Here is a 17652-nt window from a genome sequence, read left to right as displayed (position 1 = left end):
TTGAGTCCTGGCTGTACCACTTCTGATCCAGCTCCCTGCTAATGCATGTGGGAAAGCATTGGAAGATGGCCCAAATTCTTGGGCCCCTGCATCCACGTGGGAGACTGCTCTTGCAGCCATTTGGGGAGTGAACTGGAAGATGGAAGCTCCCTCTCTATCTCTACCTCTCTCTCTCCGAATCTCTGCCTTTAAATTAATAAATACATCTTAAAAAATTCTTTTAACAATACATGGAAGTCAAATCCTTGCAATTTTTAAAATGCATGATGGAGAACTTTCTATGCTAACTTAAACATGGTATTTTAGTGGCTATAAATGGGAACAGTTTGTGTTCTATTGAATTATTTTAGTAAACTGTTTTTGATGCCTTTGTTTTACTCAACAAGACAAGCACTGTTTGTTGTCACTCCTTCCTTAATAGTGCTAAAATATCTCTACTACTTTTCTTTTTTCACTTTTAAATATTATTGTTACTTAGTACTCATCAGAACTTTGCACAAAATACAATTTAAAACTTAACTACAATGTTATTCTTCATCAGTAGATTTAGTATGTTTCTTCAAAAAATATTTGGTAGAGTGCAAAATAATGATTTTACTTTTGAAAGGAGAATGTGCAATTGTGGAATTTCAAATGGCTGAAGGATAGATGTATATGAGTTAGACACAAGAAATCTTATTATTGTCTTTGAAGCTAATCTGTACTTGATAGTGCCAATTCTTTTTTTTTATTTAATGAATATAAATTTCCAAAGTACAGCTTATGGATTACAATGGCTTCCCCCCCATAACGTCCCTCCCACCTGCAACCCTCCCCTTTCCCGATCCCTCTCCCCTTCCATTCACATCAAGATTCATTTTCAATTCTCTTTATATACAGAAGATCAGTTTAGCATACATTAAGTAAAGATTTCAACAGTTTGCTCCCACACAGAAACATAAAGTGAAAAATACTGTTTGAGTACTAGTTATAGCATTAAATCACAATGTACAGCACACTAAGGGCAGAGATCCTACATGAGGAGTAAGTGCACAGTGACTCCTGTTGTTGACTTAACAAATTGACACTCTTGTTTGTGGCCTCAGTAATCACCCTAGGCTCTTGTCATGAGCTGCCAAGGCTATGGAAGCCCCCTGAGTTCACTGACTCTGATCATATTTAGACAAGGCCATGGTCAAAGTGGAAGTTCTCTCCTCCCTTCAGAGAAAGGTACCTCCTTCTTTGATGACCCATTCTTTCCACTGGGATCTCACTCACAGAGATCATTCATTTAGGTTTTTTTTTTTTTTTTTTTTTTTTTTTTTCCCCAGAGTGTCTTGGCTTTCCATGCCTGAAATACTCTCATGGGCTTTTCAGCCAGATCCACATGCCTTAAGAGCTGATTCTGAGGCCAGAGTGCTGTTTAGGACATCTGCCATTCTATGGGTCTGCTGTGTATCTCACTTCCCATGTTGGATCACTCTCTCCCTTTTTGATTCTATCAGCTAGTATTTGCAGACACTATTCTTGTTTATGTGATCCCTTTGGTTCTTAGTCCTATCATTATGATCAATTGTGAACAGAAATTGATCACTGGATAGAGCCAATTCTTTAAACCTGAAAAATGTCTTTTCTTAGAAAAATGTTACTATAACTTTCAGGGAAGTAACAAATACACTAGTGATTGCAGCTAAGTGGAGCTACTAAGTATAGCTGTATGGGAATGTGGGACAATTTAATAAAGTTATGGTATATATGCCAGTGTGGCATTCAAAATTACCATACACCTTTTTTTTTCTTTTTACCTAGAAACGTTTTATTTAAGGCATACAAACTTCATGGTTTTCATATGCACAATCTTAGGAACATAGTGATTCTTCCCACCTACCCTCCCTTCTGCCCCATTCTCACTCTTCTTCCTCCCTCTCCTATTGCCATTCTTATTTTTTTTTACAAAGATCTATTTTCAGTTTATCCTCTTTTCATTTCCGCAACCAGCTCTCAGGTCTGGACATTTTCCTGATCTTGCTTTTGTTGAATTCCTACAGATTCCCACATTCACAGAACCCCACAGATCTCTATTTGGTTGCACTTGTCTGAGTTTTCAGTTTTGTGTGAATATTTTCAACAATTCTTGTCTCCATTAACTCTACACTACCCTCTTAGACTTACGATGTGTAAGGGCAGAAACTCTGAATTTTTACCACATGGTAGCATTAGGTGCGTAAGTAAATGACACATCCCAAGTGTCTAACATAGTGTCCAACACATACATATTTACAGAATGCACGAATAAAGGCACATATGCCATGTGACTAAATAAGGAAAAATGAACCAAAATTAGATCTATATGAAGAAATTGTATGATTTACTTAAACACAGAATGAGTATGAAATTTTGGATTGTTAGAGCTTTTATAACCACAGAAGATTTGGAGGTGATCTCTCTAATTTAAAAACATGTTTGAGATTCTGAAATGTTAACTGATCATCTAAAACAGTACCTGTTTAATGACAACAGTAGCAGCAAAAGTTAATTCTTTACCCCAACTCCCTGGAAGCCTGGACAGCCCTGTCTTTTCATTACTCATACAAACATCTTGATCAGTTCATTCTTCCAAACCTTGTAAACAGTAGCTAATAACAACAACAAATCTCAATCTGAACAGAATATTGATTACTAGAGGCTGGGAGGATAGGGAATATGGAGGCACTATAGATTTAAAAAATGGGGAAGTTGGCTATGGATTATGGAAAATGTTATATTATATTTAGTTTGGATTTAAAAAAGAGGGGTCAGCACTGTGGTGCAGTGCGTTACAGCCCTGGCCTGAAGCACCGGCATCCCATATGGGTGACGGTTCTAGTCCCAGATGTTCCACTTCCGATCCAGCTCTCTGCTGTTGCTTAGGAAAGCAGTAGAAGATGGCTCAAGTGCTTGGGTCCCTGCACCCATGTGGGAGACCTGTAGAAAGCTCCTGGCTCCTGGCTTTGGATTGGCTCAGCTCCAGCTGTTGTGGCCATCTAGAGAGAGAACCAGCAGATGGAAGACTTTCCTCTCTGTCTCTACCTCTCTCTGTAACTCTATATTTCAAATAAATAAAATAAATCTTAAAAAAAAGGGGAAGCTAGGTGTAGGGTATATGGGGGCTCTATACAACTCTACATCTTTTATTTTATAAATTTAAAACTATTCTGATAAAAAGGTAAAAATATATAGCTATGCTAGTAATTGTTCACTAAAACAGCAGGTCTGTCTGGTATAAGAACTTTAGCCTAGGAACATTTAGAGGTGGAGAGACTATGTAAAAAGAGAAAAAAGTAATATATAACAACTGATAGACAAGGACCAGAACAACTCAAAAACATGGGAAATGGTCTTTATACCTTTGGGGAGACAACAGTGAGGTTTCTTAACTAAATATATACAGAACACAGTGGAAAGAGCCCTATGTCCCTTCAGCTTTATACTGCCTAATAAGAAAAACACTGATGGATAAGGATAAGATACAAAAGAATCAGGTTTATCTGGAGTTCTTTCTTTTTTTTTTTTTATTTTTTTTTTTTATTTTTTACAGGCAGAGTGGACAGTGAGAGAGAGAGACAGAGAGAGAAAGGTCTTCCTTTGCCGTTGGTTCACCCTCCAATGGCCGCCGCTGCAGCCGGCGCACCGCGCTGATCTGATGGCAGGAGCCAGGAGCCAGGTGCTTTTCCTGGTCTCCCATGGGGTGCAGGGCCCAAGCACCTGGGCCATCCTCCACTGCACTCCCTGGCCACAGCAGAGGGCTGGCCTGGAAGAGGGGCAACCGGGACAGAATCCGGCGCCCCGACCGGGACTAGAACCCGGTGTGCCGGCGCCGCTAGGCGGAGGATTAGCCTATTGAGCCACGGCGCCGGCTTGGAGTTCTTTCTATGATGAAATAAAAAGAACTATGAATGGGGCCAGTGCTGTGGCACAGCGGGTAAAGCCGCCATCTGCGGTGCCAGCATCCCATATGAGTGCCAGTTCAAGTCCCGGCTGTTCCACTTCTGATCCAGCTCTCTGCTATGGCCTGGGAAATCAGTGGAAGATGGCCCAAGTCTTTGGTCCCCTTCACCCACGTGGGAGACCTGGAAGAAGCTCCTGGCTCCTGGCTTCAAATTGGCATTGCTCTGGCCATTGCAGCCATCTGGGGAGTGAACCAGTGTGCGGAAGACCCCCCCCCCCCCAACCGCCTCTGTCTCTCTTTAGCGCATCCTTCAAATAAATAATTTTTTTTTAAAGAAAGGAGCTATGACTCATGAAGGGTCATTTGACATAAGCAGCGACTGAATAAGAAGAGCAAGGAGGAAAAGTAATTTTTACCTGGAGGCCTAGACAGGTGCTGTTTCTGAAAGTAGGCTAAAAGGGAAAATGCCCCCTGCTCCTAACAACTACAGTACTATTTTGTGCTGTGTTTGATGTTTCAAGTCACATCTTTGTAATTCTCAAAATTTAATAGAAGGTAGGCCTGACAGTGAAGAATTCAATACACGTTCAAATCCCCACTTTCCCCATTTGAAATTCACACTGTTCATTACACACAGGTAGTCAAAGGAAGTCAAGGTGACTCTGCAGAAGGCTCATGTGTGAGCTCCTGTGAAGGTTAGGTGTCCTCCAGGCACTCACACAACTCACAACCTGTTGCAGTGGTCACAGGATTGCCACTTTTTCAGATGAAGAAGACAAGGGACTTCCACAAGACTGTTTAGTGGAATAATTCCCATTTGATCACAAGTGTCTCTGACTCTGAAAACAGTCATCTTCGCCTTTACCAGTGGTTCCTGAAGTGTGACCCTGGGCCAGCAGGATCAGCATTACTTGGGAACTTGTTATACATACAGATTGAAGCAACTCAATCCACCTGTTAAGTTGGAAATTCTGGGGGGTAGAGCCCAATGAACTGTTTTTACAAGTCTATCTGATAATTCTGATGAATCTTTAGGTTGAAGAACTACTGGCTTATGACATGAAGGCCCATGGGCATAAAATGGTTGCTTATATGTCTGCAGAGAGTATTTGAGGTCTGTTGGGCAGTTTTTACTTGTTTATTTACTTATTTACCATTTTTGAACAAATATGTATTACTAAAACCGTCTGTGGTAATTTTATATACTACAGAGCCACTTCCTGCAGGATTGGGGTAGGCAAGCAGAGGTGGTGGTGGGAGAAACCTAACTCCATCAGCTATTATTATAAGCTTTGCAATTTTATCTTTATTAAAAATAAAAATCGTGAGATTATGCACACAAAAAAACCTTAGTGCCTAAAATGTATTCAACACTCAATAAAGTACATACAGTTTCGATTATGATCACCATGATAGACAATACTATAAATAATATAATTGCATGAGTAGTGAAAGTTATGCATTGGGTAGAAGGCAATGTTCCTGAGATGCTCCTCTATTATCATTTTTATTAGAATGGTCTTAATTTGTTTTTAATTTTCACAATGATTTCTAATTGATTTCAATCTGATTTGTTGTTTCAGGGAATATTTAAGTAGGGTGAAGATGCCAGTTTTCAATTTATATGTTAGGGAATGGATATCAAGTACATAAAATCATTACCCTATTTTGGTTTATAGCTTTAAGTTGTACTATTTAACAGTATTTGAAAAATAATAAGTTATTTCAGACACATATTTAATTTCAGGTTCAATTTAGTACTTAGAGAAAACTCCAAAGTGCCATATTATGAACTTTGTATAGTTACTTGTACAACCTTGATAGTGTTTTAATACAGACATTTAAAGATAGTAATATGTTCCCTATATTTTGTTCAATGAAATGTAGGCCCATGATTTCTTTTTTATTTGCATCAGCCAGTGAAAGAGACCATTTTCTTTCCCCTTTACTGCATTTTTTGATACATATAAAAGGGCTATCAGCCTCATGCTCTCTCTCTTCCTCTCTCTCTCAATTTTATTCTTTTCCTTCTATAAAGTGAAATTTTCACTTTAACAGGTTTCCTTTTTTGGTGCTCAGTTAGCTGTCACCTATTAGGGAGAACAAGTGGTATTTGTCCCTTTGGGATTGGCTTATTTCACTCAGCATAATGTTTTCCAAATTCCTAACAGGGATCACTTTTCAGTTAAAATTTAAACACCTAAGAATAATTGTGTGTTAATTACAGAGTTCAACCAATGGTACTAGAAGAAAAAAATACTAAAATGGATAAAGTATTACATTGTACATCAACCGTCAGGACAAGAACTGAAAAGTGAAATGAACACTATAAGAAACGGTGACTTGATCAGCCCTCACCCTGACTGTTGATGAGCAACTTAATATGTTATCCCTCTCAGTATTTTTTTTGTTTGTTCTACTTAATACTTTTGGTTGAATACTGTAATCAATACACAATTCTTCTTAAGTGCTGAAACTTAACTAAAAAGTGATCGTTGTTAAATATAAGAGTGGGAATAAGAGAGGGAAGAGATGTGCAATTCGGGATATGCTCAACCTGACTTACCTCAAACGGTAGAGTTAGAAACATACCAGGGGATTCCAATTCAATCCCATCAAGGTGGCATGTACCAATGCCATCTCACTAGTCCCAGTGATCAATTTCTGTTCACAATTGATCATAATGATAGGACTAAGAACCAAAGGGATCACATAAACAAGAATAGTGTCTGCAAATACTAGCTGATAGAATCAAAAAGGGAGAGAGTGATCCAACATGGGAAGTGAGATACACAGCAGACTCATAGAATGGCAGATGTCCTAAACAGCACTCTGGCCTCAGAGTCAGCCCTTAAGGCATGCGGATCTGGCTGAAAAGCCCATGAGAGTATTTCAGGCATGGAAAGCCAAGACACTCTGGGGAAAAAAAAAAAAAAACCTAAATGAATGATCTCTGCGAGTGAGATCCCAGTGGAAAGAACGGGTCATCAAAGAAGGAGGTACCTTTCTCTGAAGGGAGGAGAGAACTTCCACTTTGACCATGGCCTTGTCTAAATATGGTCAGAGTTGGTGAACTCAGGGGGCTTCCATAGCTTTGGCAGCTCATGACAAGAGCCTAGGGTGATTACTGAGGCCACAAACAAGAGTGTCAATTTGTTAAGTCAACAACAGGAGTCACTGTGCACTTACTCCTCATGTAGGATCTCTGTCCTTAGTGTGCTGTACATTGAGATTTAATGCTATAACTAGCACTCAAACAGTATTTTTCACTTTATGTTTCTGTGTGGCAGCAAACTGTTGAAACCTTTACTTATTGTATGCTAAACTGATCTTCTGTATATAAAGAGAATCGAAAATGAATCTTGATGTGAATGGAAGGGGAGAGGGAGCGGGAAAGGGGAGGGTTGCAGGTGGGAGGGACGTTATGGGGGGGAAGCCATTGTAATCTATAAGCTGTTCTTTGGAAATTTATATTCATTAAATAAAAGTTAAAAAAAAGAAAAAAAAAGAAAAAAAAAGTGAAATTTTCTGGTCTCACAAGCTGCTGTTGGAGTTTGTGTTTTCCAGAATTTTTAGATCATTTGTATTGTTCTCCTTGGAAAGTCTGTCTTTAAAACGTGGCATTCTGCTGCACTTAGCACCTAAATTGCAGCCTAACAAGACCTGAATGTAGTTCAATTGGTTCTTCTGCATGACCTCACCATTAGAATTCAACAAGTGTAGCATCTGAATATTTTAACATGGATCAGAATGTCAACTCATTCAATTCATTTTCCAGTATGATTCTTGAATTTTTCTCTGCGGTGCTAGCATTTCTAGCTATGCATTGCATCTTTTGGTTCCATTATCTCTCCTTGTACCAACTTTCACATCCATTCCATTTTCCTGATTCTAACATCACTGATTTTACGCATGTCCCCAAAATATCACAATTAAGCTGCTTAGCAATATAGTACCCCAAAGATATTCAATCCCTGTTATTTCCATGACTCATTGTTCCTTAGCTTTATTAGCATAACTATACAACTTCCAAAACATTTTATAACTACACTGCTACATTACCTCTGGTGTTCTTTTTCTTAGATGATTTATGCAAATCACTTGTTTTAAGGTTCCAGTTAACCAACAAACTGACTAGTCTATTGCTACAGGCTCAGTTCAAAAGAAATGTCTTCTTCCCTTCATTGACTTAATTTAAGAAAGTTAAACACAGCATTCACTGCTAATGGATTGCATTATAATTGTATTATTAAATTGCCAACCAAAAAACATTGATTGAACCTATGATCTTCACACACAGGTAACTCAGTGGCATCATGTGTTGTGGCTGCAGGAAGCCACTTGTGTGAGCTGGGGCATGTCATGGGGTGCTTAAGCAAGTTAACAAACACTCTGTTAGCTCGGTTTAGCCCAGCTACAAAATACAGAAAAGCAGAGAATACAAAAATAATGAAGAGCGTGACTAAAGAGCTTTACAGTGTTTGGATCAAATTTAATCATTTTAGCTAAAAAATTACAATTATTAAAACCAAAATGAGCTGATATCTTACATATAAAATTTCACTTATAAAGGAATTACGGAAATGATGGATTTTTCAAGTTTACAAGTCAAAAATTACTATGCTTTCTGAACTAAGAACAACCCACTTAGTTTACTTCTGCCTGGAATTCCTACATATTTGTACACACCCACCCCTTCCTCTGGTCTGGCCCTGTACACCTAGCAAATCCTAGTCATCCTCCATGAGTCAGGATGACACCCTTCCAAGATAGCATTCTCTCCCTTCTTTGTGTTCACACCCTGTCTTGTGTTTAGTTCTTCCTTAAAAACAGATGTACTTGTTCATAGAGCTGTATTTTCTATTAATTTTGTGATTCACTTCTTCTTTTTGTTTTTTAGCTACCAGCTGGTATTGAAAGTTACTCCATAGAGTTTGTAAACTAAATGAGTTATTTTAAAAAGAGCATTTTCCCAATGGCCATATTTTTATTTAAAAATAGTTTCACTCTGTTTGAAAGGCAGAGACAGAGGACTTCCACCCATTGGTTCCTGAGATGCTAGCACAAGCAGGGGTCGATCCAGATAGAAGCCAGGAGCCCAGAATCAACCCAGGTCCTCCACATGAGTTGCAGGGGCCCAAATACTTGAGCGTCACCTGCTACCTCCTAGACTGTACATTAGCAGGAAGCTGTCATTGGAAGCAGAGCCCACCTTTAAAACCCAGACACTCTGGGATGTGGACATTCCAAGTGTGGCAAATGCTTACCTTAGTAGCCATATTTTTAAAATGTACAAAGTAATTATGATTGAATGTTACCTAGAGAAATTATGCCAAGTGATAGTATAAGCCAAATTTTAACAAAGAGTTAAGAAAAGATGTTTACATTAGTAAAGTCATTCAAGGGTTAAAAATAATTATTGGCTCTGAGAAAGGATATGCGTTTGTAGAAAAATAATTAAAAATGGAAGGTAAGCAAAGAATACAAATTCTTTCATAATATACTTCAACTTGTTTCAAATGTATACATGCTATATATTTTGATAAAATGTTGGATTATTTTGCATTAATATTTGATTTCATGGTTTAATTGGATTTGGCAGAATTGAAGGATGTGATAAAAATAGGAAAAAATGTTTGCATAACATTTTAGGTCTAATGTAATGGTTTTCAGATGACCATGCCAAGGACAGTCATTAGTAATATTGAATAAATGATGATGCTTTTGTCCTAGAGGAGGCAGGTGACATCTTTTATCACAGTCTCCAAATATGCGATGGATCAATCAATCAGCATATGATACTGATAAATTATTTCCTTTTTAGCTTAATATAAGATCAGGAACAAAGAAAATGTTTCATGTTCATGTAAACATGAAAATGCTCCAGAGAGTATTATGACCAAGTACTGAACAGAAGATGCATAAAAGATTTCCTACAATGCCCTTTAAAGTAGACTAACTCTCCTTTGAATTACACAATTTAGATATTAAATATAAGCCTACATCATTATTAACAAGCCAAGTACTAATTTGTTCCTTAAGTAGGTAAAACTGAGTATGGTTCTCTATATTTATTCAGAACAAGCTTCTTTCTTTGTGGCTCGTAACAGGGACAAGCCTATAGTGGCACACGGCACCATCAGTACACATTGCCTCCTTGCTCCACTTCCTTTCCATGCAAATCTGGTTAATCATGGAGACCAGAGTTGAAAGAGGAATGGATATGAGTTGCCCAAAGTACAAAAAGAAATGGTGCATAAAATCCCTAGGAAATATAAAGACACTGTAAGAAGGTTTAAACACTGTGGCAAGATCACTGATCTCTAATTTATTTTAATGTTCAATATTCCTTTTATTAACAAGTGACATTTAGTATAATGTTTTTCCCCTCAAAAATAATTCTATTGAATAACTTTAACCTCATATTATGCATTAAAATGCTGTAATGTACAATTCCAGATAAAAGCTTAAGGTCATTTTCAAGGGTCACTGAAGGGTCAAAGATCTCTTTTCATAACCTTTCTGCTTTTAGTTTTTAATATTCACATGTGTTATGCTACTTTGTTAAGATTATATACTGGTAAATTTTTATGAATAAATACCACAAACTTTATAAGGAACCTTACATACTTTGGAACTGAATTTAATTATTTTCTTCTGCTTGGATAGCAGAACTATCAAAATTTGAAATAAGGTGATATTTAATGTGAGTATATAAAGAATAAGTGCCTAGATTAAGAAAGCTTAAATTCAATGAAACATTCCAAAGAAAAGTGTGTTGTGGCTTTCATGTTGTTGCCTTGTAAGTTGTGAACCTGAAACAAAGTTTTAATGCATTTTTTCCACTCTTGTTTTTTCTAGCTGATAAGTGGATACACCCATGGAGAATCTGAGCACAGTATTACAGAAAAAAAAAAAAAATCAGAAATTCGGGATTAGGTTCCATTTACCTGTTCCTGTTGCTGGAAATCCAATCTGAAATAAGTGTTGATGCCTGCTGGTGACAGTGTTTATTGCCAAAACTGCATGCCAGCATTATAACTTCTCTACGTAGCTCTCTAGATATCATCAAAAAGGACAAAAATTAATAAGCAGATTTAATACACAAAAAGAGTAACTCATTGCAAGACAGCAAATAAGCAAGTTATTGACACAAAAATACTTTTTAGACCTGGAAGTCTCATGCTGCTGAGTAAAGGCAATTATCAGAGTGCAAGTTAAATATACCCAAAGTCTTCTCTAGAAATAATATCCAGTAAGGGGCATGGGTTCCCATCTCAGTATCAGCAAAAAAGGCAGCTCTTAAATGGAAACATTGCAAGGAAATGCCTTTGTTCTCATTATCAAGCAATGAAACTGTGCCACCCAGCAGCAGTCCTCCCAGCAAAATGAAAGGTAAGATGCAGAATCAGAGTTTGTCTCGAGCTGGTAAAGTCACAATGGTACTAGCACGGTGTTATTGTACAGCTCTGGGGCAAAGGAAGAGAATAAGAAAGTGAAACAGTACTCATGTTGATAGGACGCTTGAACAAGAGATCCATTAAAATTATTTTTTGGCCATCCAAGCTTGATGTATGATGTTGCTACTTGCTTTAAAATATATTCCTAAATGGGGAGGGATAAAACAAAGACAATATCACTTTCAAACTACTCCATGCTGACAATGTTCTATAACAAAATAAAAAAAAATTAAAGTATATATACCTTTAAATACCAGTAATAGACACAGTAAAGCCATGCTGTAATTTTATTCAATTTAGTATTTTAAACGTAAAAAATAAGGATAAAATATTATTGGTATGTAAGATTACTCTTTTTCCTTCCCAAATGATTTAGTAATTTACCCTATATAGTATTTTAGATAAAAATGTTGTGACAAAATGAAGTATCCAATAGTCTAGCATTGTTGAAGTTGAGGCACAGAGAACATTTATGTGTAATGATATGGTACTTAATGTCAACAACTCAAACACCTAATGATATACTTAAATACCAGTACCCATAGAATATATGCTTTTTCTCATTCTAATGTGGTTCTTGAACTGTGTGAAAGGATGAAAGCACTAGAATTGCAGTAAAAGCAGTTCTAACTTCCACCAAAAATGAGCTGTTTGACATGATTCACTATTCAACAGTACAAACATATACAAAAATGTATTTCATTTTTGAGAAGTTTTATATCACATTGTCTCTATGTTAGGGAAAAAAGAAGTATAACGTGTCTTTCTCCAGCAGATAAAATTGTATCATAATTGTAGTGACTCATTTTTTTTGCTAGTCTGTTGTAAGGGCTTTAACAAAACTAACTCTCAACAGTGAAGCCAGGATTATTTATTTATTCATTTATTATCTTCCTTCCTTCCTTCTTTTCTTCCTTCCTTCCTTCTTTCCTTTACTTTTCCTTTATTTTTTAAACTATTTTAAAAAGATTTTATTTATTTATTTGAGAGGTAGAGTTACAGACAGAGGGACAGACAGAGAGAGAGGGCTTCCACCTGGTGGTTCACTCCTCAAATGCCCACAACAGCCAGAGCTGGGCCACTATGAAGCCAAGAGCCAGGAGTTTCTTACAGATCTTCCATGCTGGTGCAGGGGCCCAAGCACTTTGGCCATCTCTCACTGCTTTCCCAGGCCACAAGCAGAGAGCTAGATTGGAAGAGGAGCAGCTGGGACACGTACTCATGGCCATATGTCCGCGGAGGCTTAGCCTACTATGCCACAGTGCTGGCCCCTTTTAAACTATTTAAACAGAGTTACTACCTACAGGTTTATAATATTTTAAAAAATGAAACGACTCTGATGGTTTTCAGACAACTTAGATGGCACTAATAAACAGATTGCACGGCATGGCAATCAAGTTTTAAGTAATCCCAAACCTGTAGGTTAATTAACAGAGTCAACATTTCATTAAAAAATAGAGTGATGGTCAAGACACAAGGAAGGGTCTTAAAATAACAGAAGAGAAATAAATAGTGTACAAAGGTGGAAGAAAGCAATGTGATAAGAATTTGGGAATCAAACGTTTATCAGTAATATCTAATCCTAATATTATTCAAAATATTAAATCAGATTAGGTGAGGTCAGCAGTGCCATTTTGGTTTATTGGACTTTGAGCCTAGAAGCTCTGGTCAGGTAACATTTTGGAATGTTTGTCATGTCTTCATGCCCATTCGGATTATCTGTTGTTTGCTCTCCTCTATCCCCTAGGACCCAATTATGAATGGGATTCTTGCTTCAACGTCGATCTTATCCTTGTTAATTAAGGAAGTGAATTGAATTCACCATGCCCTTTTGGATAGAAATAATGACTAAGAATCTTTACTGAAATATTCTCTATTCTGTTAAGATCTTTGGAATCCTTCTACCCAGGTGGAGTCCTTTGTGAACACAGAGCCCTTTAACTCTTGCTAAGAAAGTTTGAACTTTAAGGATTTGCCATGTATATTCGTTCTTAAATTCTGAAGCATTTAAGCTTAATTGACACTTTTAGGCCAGAACAAAAGGTGGCTTGTATTAAATATCTTCTTCAGATAATTTTCATCAAGGCTGCATAGAAACCAGGACAAAAATGATAACAAACTAGAAGAGAGAATGGAAGTAACCGAGGATCAGTAGCATGTAACAGATAATGAGAAAACAGCTTAGCTTCTGAAAATTAGAAAGAAGAAATTATATCTTTTTACATTGAAGACATTGTAGTTCTCCATGCGGTCCAGTAATTTATCCAGAGGATAAAGAGCTCGGCTGGCAGCGTGCCAAGGAAGAAAATCCTTCTCTTCAGACAAGTATCTGATAATCTCCAGGGGAATATTCTGAGGCAAATAGCCAGCCCTGCACAGTTAAAAAAAAAAAAAAAAAAAAAAAAAGGTAATGTTAATTATATGCACAAAAGATACATGATGATGCAAAAATGGAGATTTTACTTATGCAAACAAAAGAAAAAGCAAGATTCATCACACTGTAAAGAAAGCATACTCAGTAGTACAGAAAAATAAAATTACCCACTTTTTAAATATAGCCCTACTTAGGATGTCAATGCCCCTTAATATATACAGACTTGGAGAGTTAAAAATTTGCATGGATACAAAAACACCAGAATGTATATTTTATAAAAAGGGAAGAACTATGGAATTTGAACAAAACCAACCCTACGTATTTTCTTTCACAGAAGCTCTTTTGAAGAAATAATTGAAAACAATTGATTATTAAAATGCAATTTCAGTTTCTCAATGTTATTCTCTTTACTTCTCATGTAACTCTATATAATGACATTTACTACATGTTGTTTTCAAAATCATGAATAAATTAATGTCAATTTACAGTTTGGAGTGTATCCATATTAGATTACAATATAAGCATTTTTAGAAACTTTTTTTTTAAAGTTCACAGATTTTCAGAGTCCAAATAAAAAAGTACAAAAAAAAATCTGCCTTTTTTTTTTCTTCAACATAGGAGTTATATCACCATGGGGACCAAAAATATCAGGTGTTTTTTAAAAATGTTAAGATGTAGTCTTAAATTTATCTGAATACATATTGTCTATGAATTAAAGGCTATATCCATAAAAGGAGCCAAAATATATTTCTCTATTTTCCAGCAGATTACATTTTAAATCCTTATAAAAGTAATATTCAGTGACAATCTATATAATCATTTAAAATATGGTTTGGCCTTCATGTTTCTGCTGCATACAGTGACTATGTATTTTGCTGTATTTTTACATTAATACTTGCACAGTATGAGTGTTAGTGTAGCCTAAATTCATATATTAGGACCTAACACCCAATATTACACTATTGAGAGGCTGGGCCTTTGGGCAATGATTTAAGTCCTCGATGAGGGCTCCAACCTCATGAATGGGATCAGTGCCTTTATCAAAGAGGCTCACATGAACTCCCTTACTCCTTTTGCACAGAGCCATGTGAGGTCCTAGCAACAGATACCACCTTGAAATAGACACAGAATCTTCCGGGACCTTGACCTTGGACTCCTCAGCTTCCAGAACCATGAGCAAAATTACTATTATTTATAAATTACCCACTTTAAGCTATTTAGTTAAGGCACCCAAAACAGACTAAGACAATAATTAATGGAATGCAGATTTTAACACAGGGAACAGTGACCAAAGCTTATTTCCCTCTTATCTGCATTTCATGCTATTGTGAAACACAATATCTGCGCATGGTGGAAGATGGACAGGGAAGAAGCAAAGCATTTTCTCATTTTCACTTAAAGTAAGTTTGCCTGATTATTTAGTCCTTATTCAATGTGAAAAGCAAAAATTACTCTGCAAATGAATATTAGCTTACAGCTGTGTTTATAATGTTCATAAAAAAACCAATTCTGAAGATTGTGCTCTAGCTTTCTTTGAATTAGACAAAAGAATGCATGTCACTGTAATGATTTTGATTCAACCATGGTTGCAATATCAACCATAGTTAATATCTGATGCAAATAAGAATGAAGACATAAGCCCACATTTCATATAATTTCAAAATTCCTTCAAGTTTGAATGATTTGAAGTACATCTAAATGATTATATATATTTGTACTATTTTTCACTATTTACATCCTTGTAAAAATAGCATTAAATGAGTCTTTGGCAATAATAATTATATAAACAACTATCTTTTACCTAGTATAGCATGTGAATAATAGTGTCATTTTCCTTTCATGGGTTTCTTACCCACTAAAGAGGAATGTAATTTTTTAAAAAAAGATTTATTTATTTATTTGGAAGAATTACAGAAAGAGAGAGGGAAAGACAGAGAAGGAGGGGTCATCCATCTGCTGGTTTACTACTCAAGTGGCCACAATGGCCATGGCTGAGCCAGGAGGAAGCCAGGAGCCAGGAGCTTCATCTGGTATCCCTCGTGGGTGGCAGGCACCTGAGTATTTGGGCCATTTTCTGCTGCTATTCCCAGGCCATTAGAAGGAAGTTGGATTGGAAACAGAGCAGCCCAAACATGAACCAGAGCCCATATGGGATGATAACATTGCAGACAGTGGCTTTACCCACCATGCCAAAATGCTGGATCTGGAATGCAATTTTTAATTAAAAATGATCAGTTTTTTCTTAAAAGAAATATTGCTTCCAGCACTTTATGATTTGTCTCCCCTAAAAATTTAATTCTAAATATTATTTAGCATAGTGATTATATTTACTTCCTCTAACATGCAGTGGATTATATCATATCAAAGTTGAAGATTTATTTAGAAGTTACTGTTATTTTGTTGAACAGTAAAAGTAACACTTTTTTAGAAAAAAAAAACCTTTAGTAAACAGCTAACCTCTTGCAAATCTTCAAATATGTTTGAAAAACCTGGAAAGTTGTTTGCATCTATTTTTCCATAGGTTTAAACATGACAGTCCTGTGTCAATCACAAATTATTATGTTTGATTTTTTTTTCTATTCACAGGTGGATATTATTTCACGACTTATCCTTTCAGAGCAATCTGACTACAAGTAAAAAGATGACAAATAATGAAAGTAAAGAGAGTAAAACCGAAGAAAGATCCTGAACCTGGCTACACCAATAACACTGCTAGCACAATTACACAAATGAGTTATCTTTCCAGCCCTCACATTTCTTGTCTATGAAATTAGAAGGCTGAGCCAGAAGACAGTCTTTGTACTTCAAAAACTATATATCTATGAATATATACCTATTTATTTATTTATACATATATATATGAATAAATGAAATATTCTGAGAAATAATTACAATAATACGAGTATAATTTATTTGTTTAAAAACCTGAAAATACTTTATAGTCTTCATTCTTTAATTGCTTAGCATGTACAAGTTTAAGAGACAGGACACGATCTAGGCGTCCTACGATATCTGCTATGGTGTAAAGAACATGAAGATGCAAAGCTATACGCGTAGACATTCCTAGTTATAACAAGACAAGTAAAGAAAAGTAATTCATGAAAAAGGGTGGGTGTTTAGTCCAGGAGTACGCCACCAGTTTGGATGCTTGCATCCCACTTGGCACTGGCTTGCTGATTCCAGTTTCCGGCTAGTTCAGACTCTGGGAGGCAGCAGTGGTTGCCCAAGTGGTTGGATTCCTGATACTTATAAGGGAAACCTGAACTGTGTTCCCAGCTCCCAGTCTTTGCAGGCCTGTCGGGTGTGAACCAGTGGATTGGAGTGCTCATTTTCTCTCTCGGCCACTCAATCAAAAATTCAAAAACCAATAAAAAGAAACTGCTAAAAAATGAAAGTATTGTTCAAATAGAGAAATGAAGCAAGTTCTGTTGTAACTCCTTACAACAGCAAAATCTGTATCTTACTTCTTTTCCTAGGATTAGACTATTACTCCCAGTCTTTCTGGTATTTAAGCATGGTTGTTTGATCAAGATTCAACCACAAGAATATAAATATGCCCTACTGTTAGCCTACAGAAGCCTCTCTTTAGCAGCTCTAAATTCATTTTTTCCTGAAATGAATCTTCCAGGAGACCTTGGAAGTCTTATACTAGAAATGTCAAAAATCCAGCTGGCTTCCTAAATAACTGAATGAATCACTTCTACATCCAATCCTGCATGTCAGCAAGAAATAATTTCTATTGCATTTTATTCTAATGTATGCTTGAGTCAATTTTTTAATGTAGTTAAACTTCTCTAATGCAATCCTCAAATAACAGACTACACTTAAATTGCCCTCATTCACTTAATTACCAATATTTGTAAGTAATTACCTACTATATCATCCAATATGCTTGCATTTACATCTACTAG

The 17652-nt window shown here is 36.5% G+C and overlaps 1 protein-coding gene across 2 annotated transcripts in view; it reads right to left on the bottom strand.

The window, feature by feature from the left end:
• Positions 1–17652, bottom strand: part of TRHDE (thyrotropin releasing hormone degrading enzyme) — a 427658-nt gene that overhangs the window by 34485 nt on the left and 375521 nt on the right. For both annotated transcript variants that reach the window (XM_070051462.1, XM_051845675.2), the window contains 3 exons: positions 13591–13738; positions 11415–11512; positions 10858–10965 (listed from right to left, as the gene is read on the bottom strand). In XM_070051462.1, the coding sequence (XP_069907563.1) occupies positions 10858–10965; positions 11415–11512; positions 13591–13738 (354 nt within the window). The remainder of the gene's footprint in view (positions 1–10857; positions 10966–11414; positions 11513–13590; positions 13739–17652) is intronic.

The sequence above is a fragment of the Oryctolagus cuniculus genome, chromosome 11 (genome assembly GCF_964237555.1).
Source record: "Oryctolagus cuniculus chromosome 11, mOryCun1.1, whole genome shotgun sequence".
NCBI classification, from domain to species: domain Eukaryota; kingdom Metazoa; phylum Chordata; class Mammalia; order Lagomorpha; family Leporidae; genus Oryctolagus; species Oryctolagus cuniculus.
The sequence above is the reverse complement of the archived record's forward strand: the minus strand, read 5'-3'. Positions and strand labels throughout refer to the sequence as shown.